This window comes from Rutilus rutilus (genome assembly GCF_951802725.1).
Source record: "Rutilus rutilus genome assembly, chromosome: 3".
Classification (NCBI taxonomy): Eukaryota; Metazoa; Chordata; class Actinopteri; order Cypriniformes; family Leuciscidae; genus Rutilus; species Rutilus rutilus.
The window spans coordinates 59,971,147-59,993,440 of NC_140211.1; the positions used below are offsets into that span (position 1 = coordinate 59,971,147).

At 47.8% G+C, this 22,294-nt stretch overlaps 2 protein-coding genes across 3 annotated transcripts in view; one reads left to right on the forward strand and one right to left on the reverse strand.

Annotated features, from left to right (window-relative positions):
- Positions 1-302: 302 nt before the first annotated feature.
- On the forward strand, positions 303-13,773 carry cldnd1a (claudin domain containing 1a). Of its 2 annotated transcripts, XM_084404015.1 has the most exons (4): positions 312-905; positions 1,050-1,157; positions 2,055-2,192; positions 12,847-13,773. In XM_084404015.1, exons 1-4 carry the CDS (start codon positions 614-616, stop codon positions 13,065-13,067), a joined length of 759 nt encoding a protein of 252 aa, XP_084260141.1. In that variant the 5' UTR covers positions 312-613; the 3' UTR covers positions 13,068-13,773. The 2 variants fall into 2 exon arrangements, with proteins under 2 accessions (XP_084260142.1, XP_084260141.1); XM_084404016.1 differs by lacking the exon at positions 2,055-2,192 and having other exon boundaries at positions 303-905.
- The window catches only part of LOC311287489 (N-acyl-aromatic-L-amino acid amidohydrolase (carboxylate-forming) B-like), a gene marked incomplete at its 5' end in the record, with an annotated part of 35,052 nt that continues 26,525 nt past the window's right edge, over positions 13,768-22,294 (reverse strand). Inside the window, 3 exons of the mRNA XM_084404359.1 lie at positions 13,768-13,997; positions 14,082-14,194; positions 14,559-14,666. Of these exons, the coding sequence (XP_084260485.1) occupies positions 13,797-13,997; positions 14,082-14,194; positions 14,559-14,666 (422 nt within the window). The 3' untranslated portion in view covers positions 13,768-13,796. The remainder of the gene's footprint in view (positions 13,998-14,081; positions 14,195-14,558; positions 14,667-22,294) is intronic.

Here is a 22,294-nt window from a genome sequence, read left to right on the forward strand (position 1 = left end):
AGAGTGTGTGTGTGTGTGAGAGAGAGAGAGATTGTGTGAGTGTGTGTGTGTGTGTGTGTGTGTGTGTGTGCGTGCGTGTGTGTTTGTGAGAGATTGAATGAGTGAGTGTGTGTGTGTGCGAGTGAGTGAGTGAGTAGCCTATATGTGTGAGTGTGTGTGTGTGTGAGAGAGAGAGAGAGAGAGAGAGAGAGAGAGAGATAGTGTGAGTGTGTGTGTGTGTGTGTGTGTGAGAGAGAGAGAGAGAGAGAGAGAGAGAGTTTTTTTTTTACAGCAGCGGATAGTCAGCGTCACATTGGCTCCTGTTGTTGAAGAATGACGTTTCTTAAACTACGTTACCCATGATTCCTTGCTGCCGGCTCTAAATCACACAGGAAAACGCATGGATTTACCCGCATATCTGCTTCTAATCGCATGTCTGTTCACATTGCGCATATGAGCGCATTTACTCTGATTACCAAACTGACATTAAGACGAAGACTCTGGACTGTGATTCTTCTTCTTCGGGGTTTATTCTCAGATCATGGCGTGATGCGGTCGAGCGGAAAATAGGGCACGCAAACACTCGGAGACAGACGCGTTGGTGTCGCTGAGAGACTCATCAAGCCCGGGAGCGATGGTGGATAACCGGCACGCCACAGCCCTGGTCCTCGCCGGGGTTCTGAGCGTCCTGGCGTCCGTGTATCTGTCGGTGTCGCTGGGCTCTCCGCACTGGTACCAGTACACGAGCCCGCCGGTGCGCGCGGAGCACAACGCCTCGGAGCTGCGCGCGCTGCAGGACGAGTTCCTGGACGGAGAGTTCGACGAGAAGAGCGCGAGCGACGCGATGTTCCGCATGAACGGCACGCTCGGGCTCTGGTGGCGCTGCGTTCTGACGCCCACGAACGCGCACTGGTTCCGAGAACCCGGTGAATACTGTTATTATCAGCAAGAGGTTTATTGTCGGAATGGTTACTGTGATTGTTCTCTAACTGCTATTTATATTCTCCAGACGAACATTTAATTCCCATTCTTGTACATTTAATGTTATGTTGTTTGTTTGTTTGTTTCAGACCCAAAGATGGTGATGGAGTGTGTGAGCTTCACTCTCTCTCAGCAGTTCATGCCAAAATACAAAGAGCCTGGAAATCACAACAGTGGAGAAGATCTGATACGAACCTGTGAGCAAACACACACTTTTATAACGAGACGTCAGTAATAAAGAATCAAATGACAGGCAACAGGACAATCAAATACAATAGAACAAATATGTAAATGAAATTTAAAAAATGCTTTAATAATATGTGAACAAACTCATGAGAGCAAATCAAATGTAATCAGCACTGTCAAAATGACCGTATTATGGCGTAATGGATTTATTATTTGGTGTTTTATGATTATAGTTGATTTCTAAAGACGGCTGTATTTAAGTCAACTTTATTTCTGTACACATGCAGTGTTTCAAAGCAGCTTAACAGAAGATGAGTTCACATTACAGTTTACAGTGATCTGTTATCAGAGGTAACTCTATAAGTTATGTATTTCAGAAATGTACATATACAAATCACAGTTAGCTAAAAATGTATTAAACAATGTAATTATAGTTGCATTAGCAGATTAGAGCTGTATGAGAGTATATATTTTTACATTTTGTGACGATATGAACAATGAAGTAGAGATTTGCTATATAATATTTAACATTTAATCATTTATCAGTCTCACTTTGGGAGGGAAAGAGAAAATGTGCTTGAAACGCGCGAGAAGCTTGTGTTCATCTAAACACACACTGTGTGTGTGTGTGTGCGCGTGTGTGCAGATCTGTGGAGGTGTCAGTTCTTCCTGCCGCTGGTCTCTCACACACACACACACACACACACACACACACACACACTCACTCACATACACACACACTCACTCGTATCTGCTCTTTAAACACAGTGTGTGTGTGTGCTCAGATCTGTGGAGGTGTCAGTTCTTCCTGTCACTGGTGACACACTCACTCACTCACTCACTCGTATCTGCTCTTTAAACACACTGTGTGTGTGTGTGTGTGTGTGTGTGTGTGTGTGTGTGCTCAGATCTCTGGAGGTGTCAGTTCTTCCTGCCGCTGGTGTCTCTGGGTCTGGTGGTTCTGGGTGGTTTGCTCGGGTTCTGTGCGTGTCTGTGTGGAAGTCTGACGCCGGCACTCTTCATCGGCCTCATTCACCTCCTCGCAGGTCAGAGTTCATCTGTCCATCATCAGAACTAACCCTAATCCTGGTGCTGTTTCTGTCCATCATTCCTCTGATGCTGTTTCCTTCCTTCTTCCCTCTGATGCTGTTTCTGTCCTTCATCCTTCTGATGCTGTTTCTGTCCATCATCCCTCTGATGCTGATTCTGCTGTCCATCATCCCTCTGATGCTGTTTCTGTCCATCATCCCTCTGATGCTGTTTCTGTCCATCATCCCTCTGATGCTGATTCAGCTGTCCATCATCCTTCTGATGCTGTTTCTGTCCATCATCCCTCTGATGCTGATTCTGTCCATCATCCTTCTGATGCTGTTTCTGTCCATCATCCCTCTGATGCTGATTCTGCTGTCCATCATCCCTCTGATGCTGTTTCTGTCCATCATCCCTCTGATGCTGATTCTGTCCATCATCCTTCTGATGCTGATTCTGTCCATCATCCCTCTGATGCTGATTCTGTCCATCATCCTTCTGATGCTGTTTCTGTCCATCATCCCTCTGATGCTGATTCTGCTGTCCATCATCCCTCTGATGCTGTTTCTGTCCATCATCCCTCTGATGCTGATTCTGCTGTCCATCATCCCTCTGATGCTGTTTCTGTCCATCATCAGAACTAACCCTAATCCTGGTGCTGTTTCTGTCCATCATTCCTCTGATGCTGATTCAGCTGTCCATCATCCCTCTGATACTGTTTCTGTCCATCATCCCTCTGATGCTGATTCTGCTGTCCATCATCCCTCTGATGCTGTTTCTGTCCATCATCCCTCTGATGCTGATTCTGCTGTCCATCATCCCTCTGATGCTGTTTCTGTCCATCATCCCTCTGATGCTGTTTCTGTCCATCATCCCTCTGATGCTGATTCAGCTGTCCATCATCCCTCTGATGCTGTTTCTGTCCATCATCCTTCTGATGCTGTTTCTGTCCATCATCCCTCTGATGCTGATTCTGCTGTCCATCATCCCTCTGATGCTGTTTCTGTCCATCATCCTTCTGATGCTGTTTCTGTCCATCATCCCTCTGATGCTGTTTCCTTCCTTTATTCCTCTGATGCTGTTTCTGTCCATCATCCCTCTGATGCTGATTCTGCTGTCCATCATCCCTCTGATGCTGTTTCCTTACTTTATTCCTCTGATGCTGTTTCTGTCCATCATCCCTCTGATGCTGTTTCTGTCCATCATCCCTCTGATGCTGATTCTGCTGTCCATCATCCCTCTGATGCTGTTTCCTTACTTTATTCCTCTGATGCTGTTTCTGTCCATCATCCCTCTGATGCTGTTTCCTTCCTTCATCCCTCTGATAGTGTCTCTGTCCTTCTTCCCTCTGATGCTGTTTCTGTCCTTCTTCCCTCTGATGCTGTTTCTGTCCATCATCCCTCTGATGCTGTTTCCTTCCTTCATCCCTCTGATGCTGTTTCTGTCCATCATCCCTCTGATGCTGTTTCTGCTGTCCATCATCCCTCTGATGCTGTTTCTGTCCATCATCCCTCTGATGCTGATTCAGCTGTCCATCATCCCTCTGATGCTGATTCTGTCCATCATCCTTCTGATGCTGTTTCTGTCCATCATCCCTCTGATGCTGTTTCTGTCCATCATCCCTCTGATGCTGTTTCTGTCCATCATCCCTCTGATGCTGATTCTGCTGTCCATCATCCCTCTGATGCTGTTTCTGTCCATCATCCCTCTGATGCTGTTTCTGTCCATCATCAGAACTAACCCTAATCCTGGTGCTGTTTCTGTCCATCATTCCTCTGATGCTGTTTCCTTCCTTCTTCCCTCTGATGCTGTTTCTGTCCTTCATCCTTCTGATGCTGTTTCTGTCCATCATCCCTCTGATGCTGTTTCTGTCCATCATCCCTCTGATGCTGATTCTGCTGTCCATCATCCCTCTGATACTGTTTCTGTCCATCATCCCTCTGATGCTGATTCTGCTGTCCATCATCCCTCTTATGCTGTTTCTGTCCATCATCCCTCTGATGCTGATTCTGCTGTCCATCATCCCTCTGATGCTGTTTCTGTCCATCATCCCTCTGATGCTGTTTCTGTCCATCATCCCTCTGATGCTGATTCAGCTGTCCATCATCCCTCTGATGCTGTTTCTGTCCATCATCCTTCTGATGCTGTTTCTGTCCATCATCCCTCTGATGCTGATTCTGCTGTCCATCATCCCTCTGATGCTGTTTCTGTCCATCATCCTTCTGATGCTGTTTCTGTCCATCATCCCTCTGATGCTGATTCTGCTGTCCATCATCCCTCTGATGCTGTTTCCTTCCTTTATTCCTCTGATGCTGTTTCTGTCCATCATCCCTCTGATGCTGATTCTGCTGTCCATCATCCCTCTGATGCTGTTTCCTTACTTTATTCCTCTGATGCTGTTTCTGTCCATCATCCCTCTGATGCTGTTTCTGTCCATCATCCCTCTGATGCTGATTCTGCTGTCCATCATCCCTCTGATGCTGTTTCCTTACTTTATTCCTCTGATGCTGTTTCTGTCCATCATCCCTCTGATGCTGTTTCTGTCCATCATCCCTCTGATGCTGTTTCCTTCCTTCATCCCTCTGATAGTGTCTCTGTCCTTCTTCCCTCTGATGCTGTTTCTGTCCTTCTTCCCTCTGATGCTGTTTCCTTCCTTCATCCCTCTGATGCTGTTTCTGTCCATCATCCCTCTGATGCTGATTCTGCTGTCCATCATCCCTCTGATGCTGATTCTGCTGTCCATCATCCCTCTGATGCTGTTTCTGTCCATCATCCCTCTGATGCTGTTTCTGTCCATCATCCCTCTGATGCTGATTCTGCTGTCCATCATCCCTCTGATGCTGTTTCTGTCCATCATCCCTCTGATGCTGTTTCTGTCCATCATCCCTCTGATGCTGTTTCTGTCCATCATCCCTCTGATGCTGATTCTGCTGTCCATCATCCTTCTGATGCTGTTTCTGTCCATCATCCCTCTGATGCTGTTTCTGTCCATCATCCCTCTGATGCTGATTCTGCTGTCCATCATCCCTCTGATGCTGTTTCCTTCCTTTATTCCTCTGATGCTGTTTCTGTCCATCATCCCTCTGATGCTGATTCTGCTGTCCATCATCCCTCTGATGCTGTTTCCTTACTTTATTCCTCTGATGCTGTTTCTGTCCATCATCCCTCTGATGCTGATTCTGTCCATCATCCCTCTGATGCTGTTTCTGTCCATCATCCCTCTGATGCTGATTCTGCTGTCCATCATCCTTCTGATGCTGTTTCTGTCCATCATCCCTCTGATGCTGTTTCTGTCCATCATCCCTCTGATGCTGATTCTGCTGTCCATCATCCCTCTGATGCTGTTTCCTTCCTTTATTCCTCTGATGCTGTTTCTGTCCATCATCCCTCTGATGCTGATTCTGCTGTCCATCATCCCTCTGATGCTGTTTCCTTACTTTATTCCTCTGATGCTGTTTCTGTCCATCATCTCTCTGATGCTGATTCTGCTGTCCATCATCCCTCTGATGCTGTTTCCTTACTTTATTCCTCTGATGCTGTTTCTGTCCATCATCCCTCTGATGCTGTTTCCTTCCTTCATCCCTCTGATAGTGTCTCTGTCCTTCTTCCCTCTGATGCTGTTTCTGTCCATCATCCCTCTGATGCTGTTTCTGTCCTTCTTCCCTCTGATAGTGTTTCTGTCCTTCTTCCCTCTGATAGTGTTTCTGTCCATCATCCCTCTGATGCTGTTTCTGTCCTTCTTCCCTCTGATAGTGTTTCTGTCCTTCTTCCCTCTGATAGTGTTTCTGTCCATCATCCCTCTGATGCTGTTTCTGTCCTTCTTCCCTCTGATAGTGTTTCTGTCCTTCTTCCCTCTGATGCTGTTTCTGTCCATCATCCCTCTGATGCTGTTTCCTTCCTTCATCCCTCTGATAGTGTCTCTGTCCTTCTTCCCTCTGATGCTGTTTCTGTCCATCATCCCTCTGATGCTGTTTCTGTCCTTCTTCCCTCTGATAGTGTTTCTGTCCTTCTTCCCTCTGATAGTGTTTCTGTCCATCATCCCTCTGATGCTGTTTCTGTCCTTCTTCCCTCTGATAGTGTTTCTGTCCTTCTTCCCTCTGATAGTGTTTCTGTCCATCATCCCTCTGATGCTGTTTCTGTCCTTCTTCCCTCTGATAGTGTTTCTGTCCTTCTTCCCTCTGATGCTGTTTCTGTCCATCATCCCTCTGATGCTGTTTCTGTCCTTCTTCCCTCTGATAGTGTTTCTGTCCTTCTTCCCTCTGATAGTGTTTCTGTCCATCATCCCTCTGATGCTGTTTCTGTCCATCATCCCTCTGATGCTGTTTCTGTCCTTCTTCCCTCTGATAGTGTTTCTGTCCTTCTTCCCTCTGATGCTGTTTCTGTCCTTCTTCCCTCTGATGCTGTTTCTGTCCATCATCTCTCTGATGCTGTTTCTGTCCTTCTTCCCTCTGATAGTGTTTCTGTCCTTCTTCCCTCTGATGCTGTTTCTGTCCATCTTCCCTCTGATGCTGTTTCTGTCCATCATCCCTCTGATGCTGTTTCTGTCCTTCTTCCCTCTGATAGTGTTTCTGTCCTTCTTCCCTCTGATAGTGTTTCTGTCCATCATCCCTCTGATGCTGTTTCTGTCCTTCTTCCCTCTGATAGTGTTTCTGTCCTTCTTCCCTCTGATAGTGTTTCTGTCCATCATCCCTCTGATGCTGTTTCTGTCCTTCTTCCCTCTGATAGTGTTTCTGTCCTTCTTCCCTCTGATGCTGTTTCTGTCCATCATCCCTCTGATGCTGTTTCTGTCCTTCTTCCCTCTGATAGTGTTTCTGTCCTTCTTCCCTCTGATAGTGTTTCTGTCCATCATCCCTCTGATGCTGTTTCTGTCCATCATCCCTCTGATGGTGTTTCTGTCCTTCTTCCCTCTGATAGTGTTTCTGTCCTTCATCCCTCTGATGCTGTTTCTGTCCATCATCCCTCTGATGCTGTTTCTGTCCATCATCCCTCTGATGCTGTTTCTGTCCATCATCCCTCTGATAGTGTCTCTGTCCTTCTTCCCTCTGATGCTGTTTCTGTCCTTCTTCCCTCTGATAGTGTTTCTGTCCTTCTTCCCTCTGATGCTGTTTCTGTCCATCATCCCTCTGATGCTGTTTCTGTCCATCATCCCTCTGATGCTGTTTCTGTCCATCATCCCTCTGATGCTGTTTCTGTCCTTCTTCCCTCTGATAGTGTTTCTGTCCTTCTTCCCTCTGATGCTGTTTCTGTCCATCATCCCTCTGATGCTGTTTCTGTCCATCATCCCTCTGATGCTGTTTCTGTCCATCATCCCTCTGATAGTGTTTCTGTCCTTCTTCCCTCTGATGCTGTTTCTGTCCATCATCCCTCTGATGCTGTTTCTGTCCTTCTTCCCTCTGATAGTGTTTCTGTCCTTCTTCCCTCTGATGCTGTTTCTGTCCATCATCCCTCTGATGCTGTTTCTGTCCTTCTTCCCTCTGATAGTGTTTCTGTCCTTCTTCCCTCTGATGCTGTTTCTGTCCTTCTTCCCTCTGATAGTGTTTCTGTCCTTCTTCCCTCTGATGCTGTTTCTGTCCATCATCCCTCTGATGCTGTTTCTGTCTTTCTTCCCTCTGATAGTGTTTCTGTCCTTCTTCCCTCTGATGCTGTTTCTGTCCTTCTTCCCTCTGATAGTGTTTCTGTCCTTCTTCCCTCTGATGCTGTTTCTGTCCATCATCCCTCTGATAGTGTTTCTGTCCTTCTTCCCTCTGATAGTGTTTCTGTCCATCATCCCTCTGATGCTGTTTCTGTCCTTCTTCCCTCTGATGCTGTTTCTGTCCTTCTTCCCTCTGATAGTGTTTCTGTCCATCATCCCTCTGATGCTGTTTCTGTCCATCATCCCTCTGATGCTGTTTCTGTCCATCATCCCTCTGATGCTGTTTCTGTCCTTCTTCCCTCTGATAGTGTTTCTGTCCTTCTTCCCTCTGATGCTGTTTCTGTCCATCATCCCTCTGATGCTGTTTCTGTCCTTCTTCCCTCTGATGCTGTTTCTGTCCTTCTTCCCTCTGATAGTGTTTCTGTCCTTCTTCCCTCTGATGCTGTTTCTGTCCATCATCTCTCTGATGCTGTTTCTGTCCTTCTTCCCTCTGATAGTGTTTCTGTCCTTCTTCCCTCTGATAGTGTTTCTGTCCATCATCCCTCTGATGCTGTTTCTGTCCTTCTTCCCTCTGATAGTGTTTCTGTCCTTCTTCCCTCTGATAGTGTTTCTGTCCATCATCCCTCTGATGCTGTTTCTGTCCATCATCCCTCTGATGCTGTTTCTGTCCTTCTTCCCTCTGATAGTGTTTCTGTCCTTCTTCCCTCTGATGCTGTTTCTGTCCATCATCCCTCTGATGCTGTTTCTGTCCTTCTTCCCTCTGATGCTGTTTCTGTCCTTCTTCCCTCTGATAGTGTTTCTGTCCTTCTTCCCTCTGATGCTGTTTCTGTCCATCATCTCTCTGATGCTGTTTCTGTCCTTCTTCCCTCTGATAGTGTTTCTGTCCTTCTTCCCTCTGATGCTGTTTCTGTCCATCATCCCTCTGATGCTGTTTCTGTCCATCATCCCTCTGATGCTGTTTCTGTCCATCATCCCTCTGATGCTGTTTCTGTCCATCATCCCTCTGATGCTGTTTCTGTCCTTCTTCCCTCTGATAGTGTTTCTGTCCTTCTTCCCTCTGATGCTGTTTCCTTCCTTCATCCCTCTGATGCTGTTTCTGTCCATCATCCCTCTGATGCTGTTTCTGTCCATCATCCCTCTGATAGTGTCTCTGTCCTTCTTCCCTCTGATGCGGTTTCTGTCCATCATCCCTCTGATGCTGTTTCCTTCCTTCATCCCTCTGATGCTGTTTCTGCTGTCCATCATCCCTCTGATGCATCATCCCTCTGATGCTGTTTCTGTCCATCATCTCTCTGATGCTGTTTCTGTCCTTCTTCCCTCTGATAGTGTTTCTGTCCATCATCCCTCTGATGCTGGTTCTGTCCTTCATCCCTCTGATGCTGTTTCCTTCCTTCATTCCTCTGATGCTGTTTCTGTCCATCATCCCTCTGATGCTGTTTCCTTCCTTCATTCCTCTGATGCTGTTTCTGTCCATCATCCCTCTGATGCTGTTTCCTTCCTTCATTCCTCTGATGCTGTTTCTGTCCATCATCCCTCTGATGCTGTTTCTGTCCTTCTTCCCTCTGATGCTGTTTCTGTCCTTCTTCCCTCTGATAGTGTTTCTGTCCTTCTTCCCTCTGATGCTGTTTCTGTCCATCATCCCTCTGATGCTGTTTCTGCTGTCCATCATCCCTCTGATGCTGTTTCTGTCCTTCTTCCCTCTGATGCTGTTTCTGCTGTCCATCATCCCTCTGATGTTGTTTCTGTCCATCATCCCTCTGATGCTGTTTCTGTCCTTCATTCCTCTGATAGTGTTTCTGTCCATCATCCCTCTGATGCTGTTTCTGCTGTCCATCATCCCTCTGATGCTGTTTCTGTCCATCATCCCTCTGATGCTGTTTCTGTCCATCATCCCTCTGATGCTGTTTCTGTCCATCATCCCTCTGATGCTGTTTCTGCTGTCCATCATCCCTCTGATGCTGTTTCTGTCCATCATCCCTCTGATGCTGTTTCTGTCCATCATCCCTCTGATGCTGATTCTGCTGTCCATCATCCCTCTGATGCTGTTTCTGTCCTTCATTCCTCTGATAGTGTTTCTGTCCATCATCCCTCTGATGCTGTTTCTGTCCATCATCCCTCTGATGCTGTTTCTGTCCATCATCCCTCTGATGCTGTTTCTGTCCATCATCCCTCTGATGCTGTTTCTGTCCATCATCCCTCTGATGCTGTTTCTGTCCTTCATCCCTCTGATGCTGTTTCTGTCCTTCATTCCTCTGATGCTGTTTCTGCTGTCCATCATCCCTCTGATGCTGTTTCTGTCCTTCATTCCTCTGATAGTGTTTCTGTCCATCATCCCTCTGATGCTGTTTCTGTCCATCATCCCTCTGATGCTGTTTCTGTCCATCATCCCTCTGATGCTGTTTCTGTCCATCATCCCTCTGATGCTGTTTCTGTCCATCATCCCTCTGATGCTGTTTCTGTCCTTCATCCCTCTGATGCTGTTTCTGTCCATCATCCCTCTGATGCTGTTTCTGTCCATCATCCCTCTGATGCTGTTTCTGTCCTTCATCCCTCTGATGCTGTTTCTGTCCTTCATCCCTCTGGTGCTGTTTCTGTCCATCATCCCTCTGATGCTGTTTCTGTCCTTCATCCCTCTGATGCTGTTTCTGTCCATCATCCCTCTAATGCTGTTTCTGTCCATCATCCCTCTGATGCTGTTTCTGTCCTTCATCCCTCTGATGTTGTTTCTGTCCTTCATCCCTCTGGTGCTGTTTCTGTCCTTCATCCCTCTGGTGCTGTTTCTGTCCATCATCCCTCTAATGCTGTTTCTGTCCTTCATCCCTCTGATGTTGTTTCTGTCCATCATCCCTCTGATGCTGTTTCTGTCCTTCATCCCTCTGATGCTGTTTCTGTCCTTCATCCCTCTGGTGCTGTTTCTGTCCTTCATCCCTCTGATGCTGTTTCTGTCCTTTATCCCTCTGATGTTGTTTCTGTCCATCATCCCTCTGATGCTGTTTCTGTCCATCATCCCTCTGATGCTGTTTCTGTCCATCATCCCTCTGATGCTGTTTCTGTCCATCATCCCTCTGATGCTGTTTCTGTCCATCATCCCTCTGATGCTGTTTCTGTCCTTCATCCCTCTGATGCTGTTTCTGTCCTTCATTCCTCTGATGCTGTTTCTGCTGTCCATCATCCCTCTGATGCTGTTTCTGTCCTTCATTCCTCTGATAGTGTTTCTGTCCATCATCCCTCTGATGCTGTTTCTGTCCATCATCCCTCTGATGCTGTTTCTGTCCATCATCCCTCTGATGCTGTTTCTGTCCATCATCCCTCTGATGCTGTTTCTGTCCATCATCCCTCTGATGCTGTTTCTGTCCTTCATCCCTCTGATGCTGTTTCTGTCCATCATCCCTCTGATGCTGTTTCTGTCCATCATCCCTCTGATGCTGTTTCTGTCCTTCATCCCTCTGGTGCTGTTTCTGTCCATCATCCCTCTGATGCTGTTTCTGTCCTTCATCCCTCTGATGCTGTTTCTGTCCATCATCCCTCTAATGCTGTTTCTGTCCATCATCCCTCTGATGCTGTTTCTGTCCTTCATCCCTCTGATGTTGTTTCTGTCCTTCATCCCTCTGGTGCTGTTTCTGTCCTTCATCCCTCTGGTGCTGTTTCTGTCCATCATCCCTCTAATGCTGTTTCTGTCCTTCATCCCTCTGATGTTGTTTCTGTCCATCATCCCTCTGATGCTGTTTCTGTCCTTCATCCCTCTGATGCTGTTTCTGTCCTTCATCCCTCTGGTGCTGTTTCTGTCCTTCATCCCTCTGATGCTGTTTCTGTCCTTTATCCCTCTGATGTTGTTTCTGTCCATCATCCCTCTGATGCTGTTTCTGTCCATCATCCCTCTGATGCTGTTTCTGTCCATCATCCCTCTGATGCTGTTTCTGTCCATCATCCCTCTGATGCTGTTTCTGTCCTTCATCCCTCTGGTGCTGTTTCTGTCCTTCATCCCTCTGATGCTGTTTCTGTCCTTCATCCCTCTGGTGCTGTTTCTGTCCTTCATCCCTCTGATGCTGTTTCTGTCCTTCATCCCTCTGATGCTGTTTCTGTCCATCATCCCTCTGATGCTGTTTCTGTCCATCATCCCTCTGATGCTGTTTCTGTCCATCATCCCTCTGATGCTGTTTCTGTCCTTCATCCCTCTGATGCTGTTTCTGTCCTTCATCCCTCTGGTGCTGTTTCTGTCCTTCATCCCTCTGATGCTGTTTCTGTCCTTCATCCCTCTGATCCTGTTTCTGTCCATCATCCCTCTGGTGCTGTTTCTGTCCTTCATCCCTCTGATCCTGTTTCTGTCCATCATCCCTCTGATGCTGTTTCTGTCCTTCATCCCTCTGATCCTGTTTCTGTCCATCATCCCTCTGGTGCTGTTTCTGTCCTTCATCCCTCTGATCCTGTTTCTGTCCATCATCCCTCTGATCCTGTTTCTGTCCTTCATCTGTTTCTGTCCTTCATCCCTCTGATCCTGTTTCTGTCCTTCATCCCTCTGGTGCTGTTTCTGTCCTTCATCCCTCTGATCCTGTTTCTGTCCATCATCCCTCTGGTGCTGTTTCTGTCCTTCATCCCTCTGATCCTGTTTCTGTCCATCATCCCTCTGATCCTGTTTCTGTCCATCATCCCTCTGATCCTGTTTCTGTCCTTCATCCCTCTGATCCTGTTTCTGTCCTTCATCCCTCTGATGCTGTTTCTGTCCTTCATCCCTCTGATCCTGTTTCTGTCCATCATCCCTCTGGTGCTGTTTCTGTCCTTCATCCCTCTGATCCTGTTTCTGTCCATCATCCCTCTGATGCTGTTTCTGTCCTTCATCCCTCTGATGCTGTTTCTGTCCTTCATCCCTCTGGTGCTGTTTCTGTCCTTCATCCCTCTGATGCTGTTTCTGTCCTTCATCCCTCTGATCCTGTTTCTGTCCATCATCCCTCTGATGCTGTTTCTGTCCATCATCCCTCTGATGCTGTTTCTGTCCTTCATCTCTCTGATTCTGTCCTCAGTTTTGCTTTCTCTGTCCTCAGGTGTGTGTTCTCTGGCCACCGTCTGCTGTTTCCTGGCCGGGACGGACCTGCTGCACCGCGTGTCAGTTTTGCCGGATCGTGTGGACGGCTCTCTGGGCTGGTCTCTTTATCTGGCGCTCATCGCGTCTCCGCTGCACATGATGGCCGCCGCGCTGCTAATGTGGGCGGCTCGCAGTCATAGCCAGAGCTACGACCGCATGACGGTGTACAGAGTGGCTTGAATCATGGATGACAGATCAGATCATTGATGGAAACTACACTGAACACTGAATCTGTTGTACATAAATGTCTTCAATGTGTTGAAGAGCGACAACTGCTAGTCAGAAACACAATTGTGTTTTGAGAATGTCAGATGCACTTTCAAGAGATAATGAGCCCTTACGTGTGTGTGAGAGAGTGTGTGTATTAGTTTGAGCACAGGTAAACTTTCCCTCAGTGCTTGTGAATCTGTGATATCAGACTTTAGGATTTTCCTCAGTATTAGACACAGCTTGACATCTGGTGTTTTAGCTTTAGTGAAGTAGCATGAACAGCCAGGAATTCTGATGTGTTCTGCATTTAATGTATTAATCCTATTTATTACTATCAATTTGTAAATGTATTTATTTCTGTACAATTTATTTGGTCATTTCTAATAAGGTATAAAACAGCTGAATGTGTGATGAAAGTTGTCGGTGTTCGTGGTTGATGTTGCTTCTGGTTCATTTGTCACAATGGAAATGGAAGGTCAGTTGCACTGCATTGTGGGATACAGTATCACTGCAGGTATTGGTCGAAGTATTCTATGATCTGTGTATTTATGCATATAGAAACATCATCTGTGCACCATATATGTAGAAAATGTATGTTTTTCTGAACATATTAAGGTTGACTGTTTTTCACACATGCAGTGTTCTGTTTTCATCAGTAATAAACTCATCAAACTGGTGTTGATGTTTTCTGTCTTCTGTTCATCTCTGTGTGTCTGAGCGGACAGAAGGAATCTCCACTCTTCTCTTCCTGGCGAGGGAAAGAGCCACACCCTTCTCGTAGTACGCAGCCTCGTTAATGAAGAACGGATAGAGCGCTGCTTTTCCTCTGTAGCGCAGCGTTTCTCCGGAGAAGGACAGGAACATGGGATCTCCAGGGTGGAGGAGACAGAAGTCCCTGTCCTGAGCGGAGAGAGAGAGAGAGGATTTACCCTGCCGTTCATCAGCAGCAATGTTTCCACAAGACAGATTCTCATCGTTCTGTACCTGCAGGTCGGGATGGACCGCGGCCGTGATCATGTGTGTCTGAGGGTCTCGTGGATAATCGATATTCTTCACCATCGTGAAAACGTCGACAGATCCTCCTTCAAACAGGGTCCCTGAGCAGAGAGAAGCCATGAAAACACACACACAGATCAGATTTTGCAGGGTTTGTAGTTGAAGATAGGGCTGGGCTGTAGTAAATCACCATCACCTGCTTTCAGATGGAGCGGCATTTACTACAAAGAGCCGTAGTTAACTGACAAGCTGAGCCATATCGCATTAATTATCACTGGCGATACGTCCGCGATTTTAATGCGATATGGCTCAGCTTGTCAGTTAACTACGGCTCTTTGTAGTAAATGCCGCTCCATCTGAAAGCAGGTGATGGCGATTTACTACTAATCAAGGAACCGGCTTTACTGACGAGATGCGCATAACAATCTCACGATTTAAATCGCCCAGCCCTAGTTGAAGATGTACCGGAGTTGAACTGCCAGATCCAGTCCAGCATGAGCTGAACTCCCTCCTGCATGGAGCTGAAGATCCCGGACCGGACGAGTCCGTGCGGCTGTGGTCCAACCTCCATCGCTGAGGGCAGAGAGGAAACATCCACGAGCTTGTAGAATAATATTACATTTCATTTAGCAGATGCTTTATCCACATCCATAGGGAATATTAATTTATATAAAAACAACAAAAAACTCCTTTAGCATAATGTTCATGCAGTGGCAGATTCATCTGTAAACGAGCGTCTCCGGCAATGAGGACGGAACACAAATCACAGCCGTTCTGATCATTTGTAAATGAATAATTCCCGGATCAAAAACAGCATTTAAAAGGCACTGTGACCAACACTGATCGTACATTGACGTTACTAAACAGTCACGGCATAAGTATAAGAACATTAACACAGGTTTCTGCACAGTCATAACTACACGAGAGCAAATATTATTCAGTTGATTGTGATGTCCTCTCTCTCCTTTGACGTCGTTGCCTCTTCCATTACATGGATTTCTGATTCAGACTGACCCAGTGCTTGTGTCTCCCGCACCAGCCAATGAGAGTGATTCTGAGCTTAAAGGTACAAGCTGTAATTTTTTCACCGCCAGAGGTCGCATTTTCAAAACAATAACAAAGACGAAGCTTGATGACGCTATGAAGGAGAGTGGAGCGATAGTAGATGTCGTTTCACAATCCAGAGATGTGTGGAATTCACGAATCATATAAATTGTTCTGGCTTTGCCTTGCGAGACAGAGCGAGTTTGACACAGTTTGTCTCGCTCTGTCTCTCACCTGCACGTTCTGTCTCGCTGTAGCAAATTAGCTCTAAAGAAATATTAATAATCAATCATAACTTGTTATAATTGATTATGAATATTTGGATCAGTTAATACAATTAATGTAGTAAAATTTATATTACAATCAATTAACCTGTTTGTGCCGTGAACACTCAGTGTTAATTGTTTATTAATTCTACGTTTATTTTTTCTACGTTTATTAATTCTAATTGTTTATTAGACAATTAGACGTTAACTCGCTTATCGGGCTTATGCTACTCTGAACAATGCCTGAACTTTGTATTTTGAGCACTTCTTGCGTTGTTTTTTGCCTCTTCACGATGACTCGCTCAATTTAGTCCTAATTTGTAAGTCGCTTTGGACAAAAGCGTCTGCTAAATGACTAAATGTGTAAATGTGTCAATTCTAAGAAATGTACATTTCCGGGGTATGGGAAATGTCTTTATTACTGTACAGTACTATTCAGAGCCTATAGTCAAAATATACATGATTAGGGACTCCGGTATGAGCTTGAGAAACGGACAACTTTACGTGTGATATGAAGAAGACTTTATTAACTAGACTAAACACTAAAATTATCATACAAACATTGTTTGAAATTCAGCAGATCAACAGCCTTGAGCAAACCATCAATTCTAACACACCCTTCTTTAAAGGTGAACTAAGTAACTTTTTTTTACCTTAACTGTACAGCTTCAGAGTCATTCATTGGAATGGTTATATTACTTATTTCGGGTTGAATGGTGGTCGTTTCGCACCCCCATGGTGCCCGTGAGCGGAAAATACGCACTTGCAACTTTGGGGCGGCGGGCCGCTGGCCGCCGCATCAGGAAGTCTCGCGTGATATCAGGTCTCGCGATGTAAACAATTGCTTTACGGCCAAAAGAAATCTGCTAAAATGGCGTCATTATTGCGCTCCCTCACGCTGTTCGAACCCGAATGAAGAAGACGTTTTAAAGAATATCCCGTCTGCTTTGATGTCGTTGATCTACTAGCCTCTGGTGTCTGAGAATAGCCAACGAGTTTTTACAACAGTGTTGTCAAATATCTATTCCGAAGCTGTGGGGGAGCTCTAGAGAGAAACCTGCGAGCAAAAAGCCAGAATACCTGTCTCGCTCTGTCTCTCGCCTGTACGCTCTGTCTCACTCTGTCTCGCTCTATCTCTCACCTGTACTCTGTCTCGCTCTGTCTCGCTCTGTCTCGCGCTGTCTCTCACCTGCACGCTCTGTCTTGTTCTGTCTCTCACCTGTACTCTGTCTCGCTCTGTCTCGCTCTGTCTCGCGCTCTCTCTCACCTGCACGCTCTGTCTTGCTCTGTCTCTCACCTGTACTCTGTCTCGCTCTGTCTCGCTCTGTCTCGCGCTGTCTCTCACCTGCACGCTCTGTCTTGCTCTGTCTCTCACCTGTACTCTGTCTCGCTCTGTCTCTCTCTGTCTCGCGCTGTCTCTCACCTGCACGCTCTGTCTTGCTCTATCTCTCACCTGTACTCTGTCTCGCTCTGTCTCGCTCTGTCTCGCGCTGTCTCTCACCTGCACGCTCTGTCTTGCTCTGTCTCTCACCTGTACTCTGTCTCGCTCTGTCTCGCTCTGTCTCGCGCTGTCTCTCACCTGCACGCTCTGTCTTGCTCTATCTCTCACCTGTACTCTGTCTCGCTCTGTCTCGCGCTGTCTCTCACCTGCACGCTCTGTCTTGCTCTGTCTCTCACCTGTACTCTGTCTCGCTCTGTCTCGCTCTGTCTCGCGCTGTCTCTCACCTGCACGCTCTGTCTTGCTCTATCTCTCACCTGTACTCTGTCTCGCTCTGTCTCGCTCTGTCTCGCGCTGTCTCTCACCTGCACGCTCTGTCTTGCTCTGTCTCTCACCTGTACTCTGTCTCGCTCTGTCTCGGCTCTGTCTCTCACCTGTACGCTCTGTCTCGGCTCTGTCTCGCTCTGTCTCACTCTGTCTCGCGCTGTCTCTCACCTGCACGCTCTGTCTTGCTCTGTCTCTCACCTGTACTCTGTCTCGCTCTGTCTCGGCTCTGTCTTGGCTCTGTCTCGCTCTGTCTAACTCTGTCTCTCACCTGTACTCTGTCTCGCTCTGTCTCGCACCTGCATCCCTGTGTTTTGCTCTGTCTGGCTCTGTCTCACTCTGTCTCGGCTCTGTCTCACTCTGTCTCACTCTGTCTGTCTCACTCTGTCTCGCTCTGTCTCTCACCTGCACGCTCTGTCTCGCTCTGTCTCGCTTTGTCTCTCACCTGCACGCTCTGCCTCGCTCTGTCTCGCTCTGTCTCTCACCTGCACGCTCTGTCTCGCTCTGTCTCGCTTTGTCTCTCACCTGCACGCTCTGTCTCGCTTTGTCTCTCACCTGCACGCTCTGTCTCGCTCTGTCTCGCTCTGTCTCTCACCTGTACGCTCTGTCTCGCTCTGTCTCGCTCTGTCTCTCACCTCCACGCTCTGTCATGCTCTGTCTCTCACTCTGTCTCGGCTCTGTCTCGGCTCTGTCTTGCTCTGTCTCTCACCTGCATCCCTGTGTTTTGCTCTGTCTGGCTCTGTTTCACTCTGTCTCACTCTGTCTGGCTCTGTCTCGGCTATGTCTCACTCTGTCTCGCTCTGTCTCTCACCTTTACGCTCTGTCTCACTCTGTCTCGCTCTGTCTCTCACCTGCACGCTCTGTCTCGCTGTGTCTCTCACCTGTACTCTGTCTCGCTCTGTCTTGCTCTGTCTCTCACCTGCATCCCTGTGTTTTGCTCTGTCTCGCTCTGTCTCACTCTGCCTCTCACCTACTCGCTCTGTCTCACTCTTTCTCGCTCTGTCTCTCACTCTGTCTCGCTCTGTCTCTCACTCTGTCTCACTCTGTCTCGCTCTGTCTCGCTCTGTTTCGCTCTGTCTCACTCTGTCTCACTCTGTCTCGCTGTCTCGCTCTGTCTCGCTGTCTCGCTCTGTCTCGCTCTGTCTCGCTGTCTCGCTGTCTCGCTCTGTCTCTCACTCTGTCTCGCTCTGTCTCTCACTCTGTCTCGCTCTGTCTCGCTGTCTCGCTGTCTCGCTCTGTCTCGCTCTGTTTCGCTCTGTCTCGCTCTGTTTCGCTCTGTCTCGCTCTGTCTCGCTCTGTCTCGCTGTCTCGCTGTCTCGCTCTGTCTCGCTGTCTCGCTCTGTCTCGCTCTGTCTCGCTCTGTCTCGCTGTCTCGCTGTCTCACTCTGTCTCGCTGTCTCGCTCTGTCTCGCTCTGTCTCGCTCTGTCTCGCTGTCTCGCTCTGTCTCGCTCTGTCTCTCACTCTGTCTCGCTCTGTCTCTCACTCTGTCTCGCTCTGTCTCGCTGTCTCGCTGTCTCGCTCTGTCTCGCTGTCTCGCTGTCTCGCTGTCTCGCTCTGTCTCGCTCTGTCTCGCTGTCTCGCTGTCTCGCTGTCTCGCTCTGTCTCGCTCTGTTTCGCTCTGTCTCTCTGTCTCGCTGTCTCGCTCTGTCTCGCTCTGTCTCGCTGTCTCGCTCTGTCTCGCTCTGTCTCGCTGTCTCGCTGTCTCGCTCTGTCTCGCTCTGTCTCGCTGTCTCGCTGTCTCACTCTGTCTCGCTGTCTCGCTCTGTCTCGCTCTGTCTCGCTGTCTCGCTCTGTCTCGCTCTGTCTCACTCTGTCTCGCTGTCTCGCTGTCTCGCTCTGTCTCGCTCTGTCTCGCTGTCTCGCTCTGTCTCGCTCTGTCTCGCTGTCTCGCTCTGTCTCGCTGTCTCGCTCTGTCTCGCTGTCTCGCTCTGTCTCGCTCTGTCTCGCTCTGTTTCGCTCTGTCTCTCTGTCTCGCTGTCTCGCTCTGTCTCGCTCTGTCTCGCTCTGTTTCGCTCTGTCTCGCTCTGTCTCGCTGTCTCGCTGTCTCGCTGTCTCGCTCTGTCTCGCTGTCTCGCTCTGTCTCGCTGTCTCACTCTGTCTCGCTGTCTCGCTGTCTCACTCTGTCTCGCTGTCTCGCTGTCTCGCTCTGTCTCGCTCTGTCTCGCTGTCTCGCTGTCTCGCTCTGTCTCGCTGTCTCGCTCTGTCTCGCTCTGTCTCGCTGTCTCGCTGTCTCACTCTGTCTCGCTGTCTCGCTCTGTCTCGCTCTGTCTCGCTGTCTCGCTCTGTCTCGCTGTCTCACTCTGTCTCGCTGTCTCGCTGTCTCGCTCTGTCTCGCTCTGTCTCGCTCTGTCTCGCTGTCTCGCTCTGTCTCGCTCTGTCTCGCTCTGTTTCGCTCTGTTTCGCTCTGTCTCACTCTGTCTCGCTCTGTCTCACTCTGTCTCGCTCTGTCTCGCTCTGTCTCACTCTGTCTCGCTCTGTCTCTCACTCTGTCTCGCTCTGTCTCGCTCTGTCTCGCTCTGTCTCGCTGTCTCGCTGTCTCGCTCTGTCTCTCACTCTGTCTCGCTCTGTCTCTCGCTCTGTCTCGCTCTGTCTCGCTCTGTCTCGCTGTCTCGCTCTGTTTCGCTCTGTCTCGCTCTGTTTCGCTCTGTCTCGCTCTGTTTCGCTCTGTCTCGCTCTGTCTCGCTCTGTCTCACTCTGTCTCGCTGTCTCGCTCTGTCTCGCTCTGTCTCGCTGTCTCGCTGTCTCGCTCTGTCTCGCTGTCTCGCTGTCTCGCTCTGTCTCGCTCTGTCTCGCTGTCTCGCTGTCTGTCTTGTAGTCCTTCCCTACAAACCAATCCTCAACATACTACTTGTCTGGCCTTAAAATTAATAATACAGAATTTTAACGCTTCCATGTAGCCACGCGAACCGGAATTATCCCGACAACGCTTTATCTGTAGATAGGTAAAGGGAGGGGAGGAGGCCTTCACAGGGAAGAGACTAGTGGACACTTCAGGACTGTGCTGTCATTGCGTCCAGGCGCAGGTCCTTCATCAGATCTTGATACGGCCTGGATCCGACGGACTGCGGTAAACCTCGGGATAAACAGAGAGACTAATATTAGCGTAGACGCCATTCTTCTTATGATGTAACGAGTACATCAGGATTTATGGGAAGTGTTCCCGGTTCCGGCTGACCTAATCTATGCAGCCTAACATTGAATTATAGAAGTCTATAATGTATTATGTGAATGCTAGGTCAAAGAGATGTGTCTTTAATCTAGCTTTGAACTGACAGAGTGTGTCTGCTTCCCGGACAATGTTAGGAAGACTGTTCCAAAGTTTTGGTGCTAAATAGAAAAAGGATCTCCCGCCAGCAGTCGATTTTGATATTCTAGGTATAATCAACTGGCCGGAATTTTTGAGATCGCAATAGACTAGAAGACACTGAGAGACAGAAACACTGTCACTCTCAGTTTCTGTCTCTCAGTGTTTCTGTCTCTCAGTGTTTCTGTCTCTCAGTGTTTCTGTCTCTGTGTTTTTGCCACTCAGTGTGTGTATCCGCATTCACGTGCACATAACGCGCATAACCTCTATAGCGAAGCTCAGCACAGTCAAGCATTACAGCTCATCCATAAATTCGCTGCATAACTGAACAGAAGTGTTAAAATTCAGAATGTTTTTAGAATCAGAAACAGTGTTTAACAGCTCATCTGAATGACGTCAGCCGTTAATGCTGCTTAACCTATTCTTTAAACATGTATGTTCCTGCACTCATTTCTGTCAGTATGTGTGAGAAAGATCTTCTCGGGTCCAAAAATCTGTTCCAGACCCGAATCACTTCTTACCCGAACCCAAAGTGCATAATTGATCATTTTTAAAAGAAAAATCCGACCCGAGTCGGACCAGATAAAACTAGACCCGACCCGGACGTAAACGCCATTGACCTGAAGTCAGTCAGGAAAAATCCTGTTGTCCTGCTGACTGATTGGCCGCTGCTACATTAGCTTCATTTATTTATTTACTTATTTATTACTTTATATATTATTGCCTGCCCGATGGATACAGGTTATTTCTGAGTTCAGCTTTCACTGGAAACAGTGGATTTGGATCTGCTAGTGTTATCTGCAACTCTATTACCTCATCTCCGGCGAAGGGTTTCTGCACACAGAAGGAAACACGCAGTGTAATGAAGCGAGTGGCTTTTCCTGATGTATCTCACTGCTATAAGATGGATTTCTGTGTGCGAGGTTACAAACGTTTGTTCACTTATCATGAATGCGCAGGTACGAGCTGAAGTGCTGAAATGTCAGTCACTCATCACTGTAACCACATTTCGTCCTGTAACTTTTGCCGTGATGTTATTTATCTGACCATAAGATGATTAAAGTTTATTTTAATTCATGCTGACGGCGCCGTGCGTCCATTTCGCAGATTCAGAGAGAACTTAGAAAAAAGTTAGATAACACTTTGTCAGAATTGTTTTAAATAAAAACATTTTTAGGCACTCGCCGACGAACACGCCCTGTGAACACCTCTAGTGTGACGCCAGACAGATGTTTAGTTTGGAGAAAGAATGGATGAGTGAATGATGAAGGTTCTCTTACAAGAGGTTCTCTCGTATTGCGTAAGTTGCTTACGCTACGGGTAAAGTCATCTTTTCTTGAGATATTGAAGCCAAAAATTATCCTTAATTTTGTATTTATTGTCAACGTGTTGCAGCAGCTAGCAGACCTAGAGCGGGCTAACTAGCGCGCTCATTGGCTGCTCTGCGGCAGCTGCAGCAGCCTACCACTGAGCCCTGCTTTGCGCCCCCACACGTCATAGCCTGCCAGAATGGGCGTGGCTTATCGTATAAAAGGACGGGCTCGGGGCTGCTTACCTGATTTTCATCTCTTCAGCGAAGCTCTCCGCATCGCTGGATCTTTGAGAAGAAGCTCGACTTGACATGTTCGACGCTGAAGCTGCACCTCCGCCTGCCTCTGCTGGACCGCGCAGAAAGAAGCGTCGCTCCCAGAGGCCACCGGAGCCTGCCATGGCCTACGAGCGCTCGCCGGAACCTTCCCCTCGAGCCTCGCTATCTCCTTCACCGTTCTCCCTTACGGACGCACAGATGCCAGCCACTGCCCTCACTGTTGCCGCTTCGGGAGA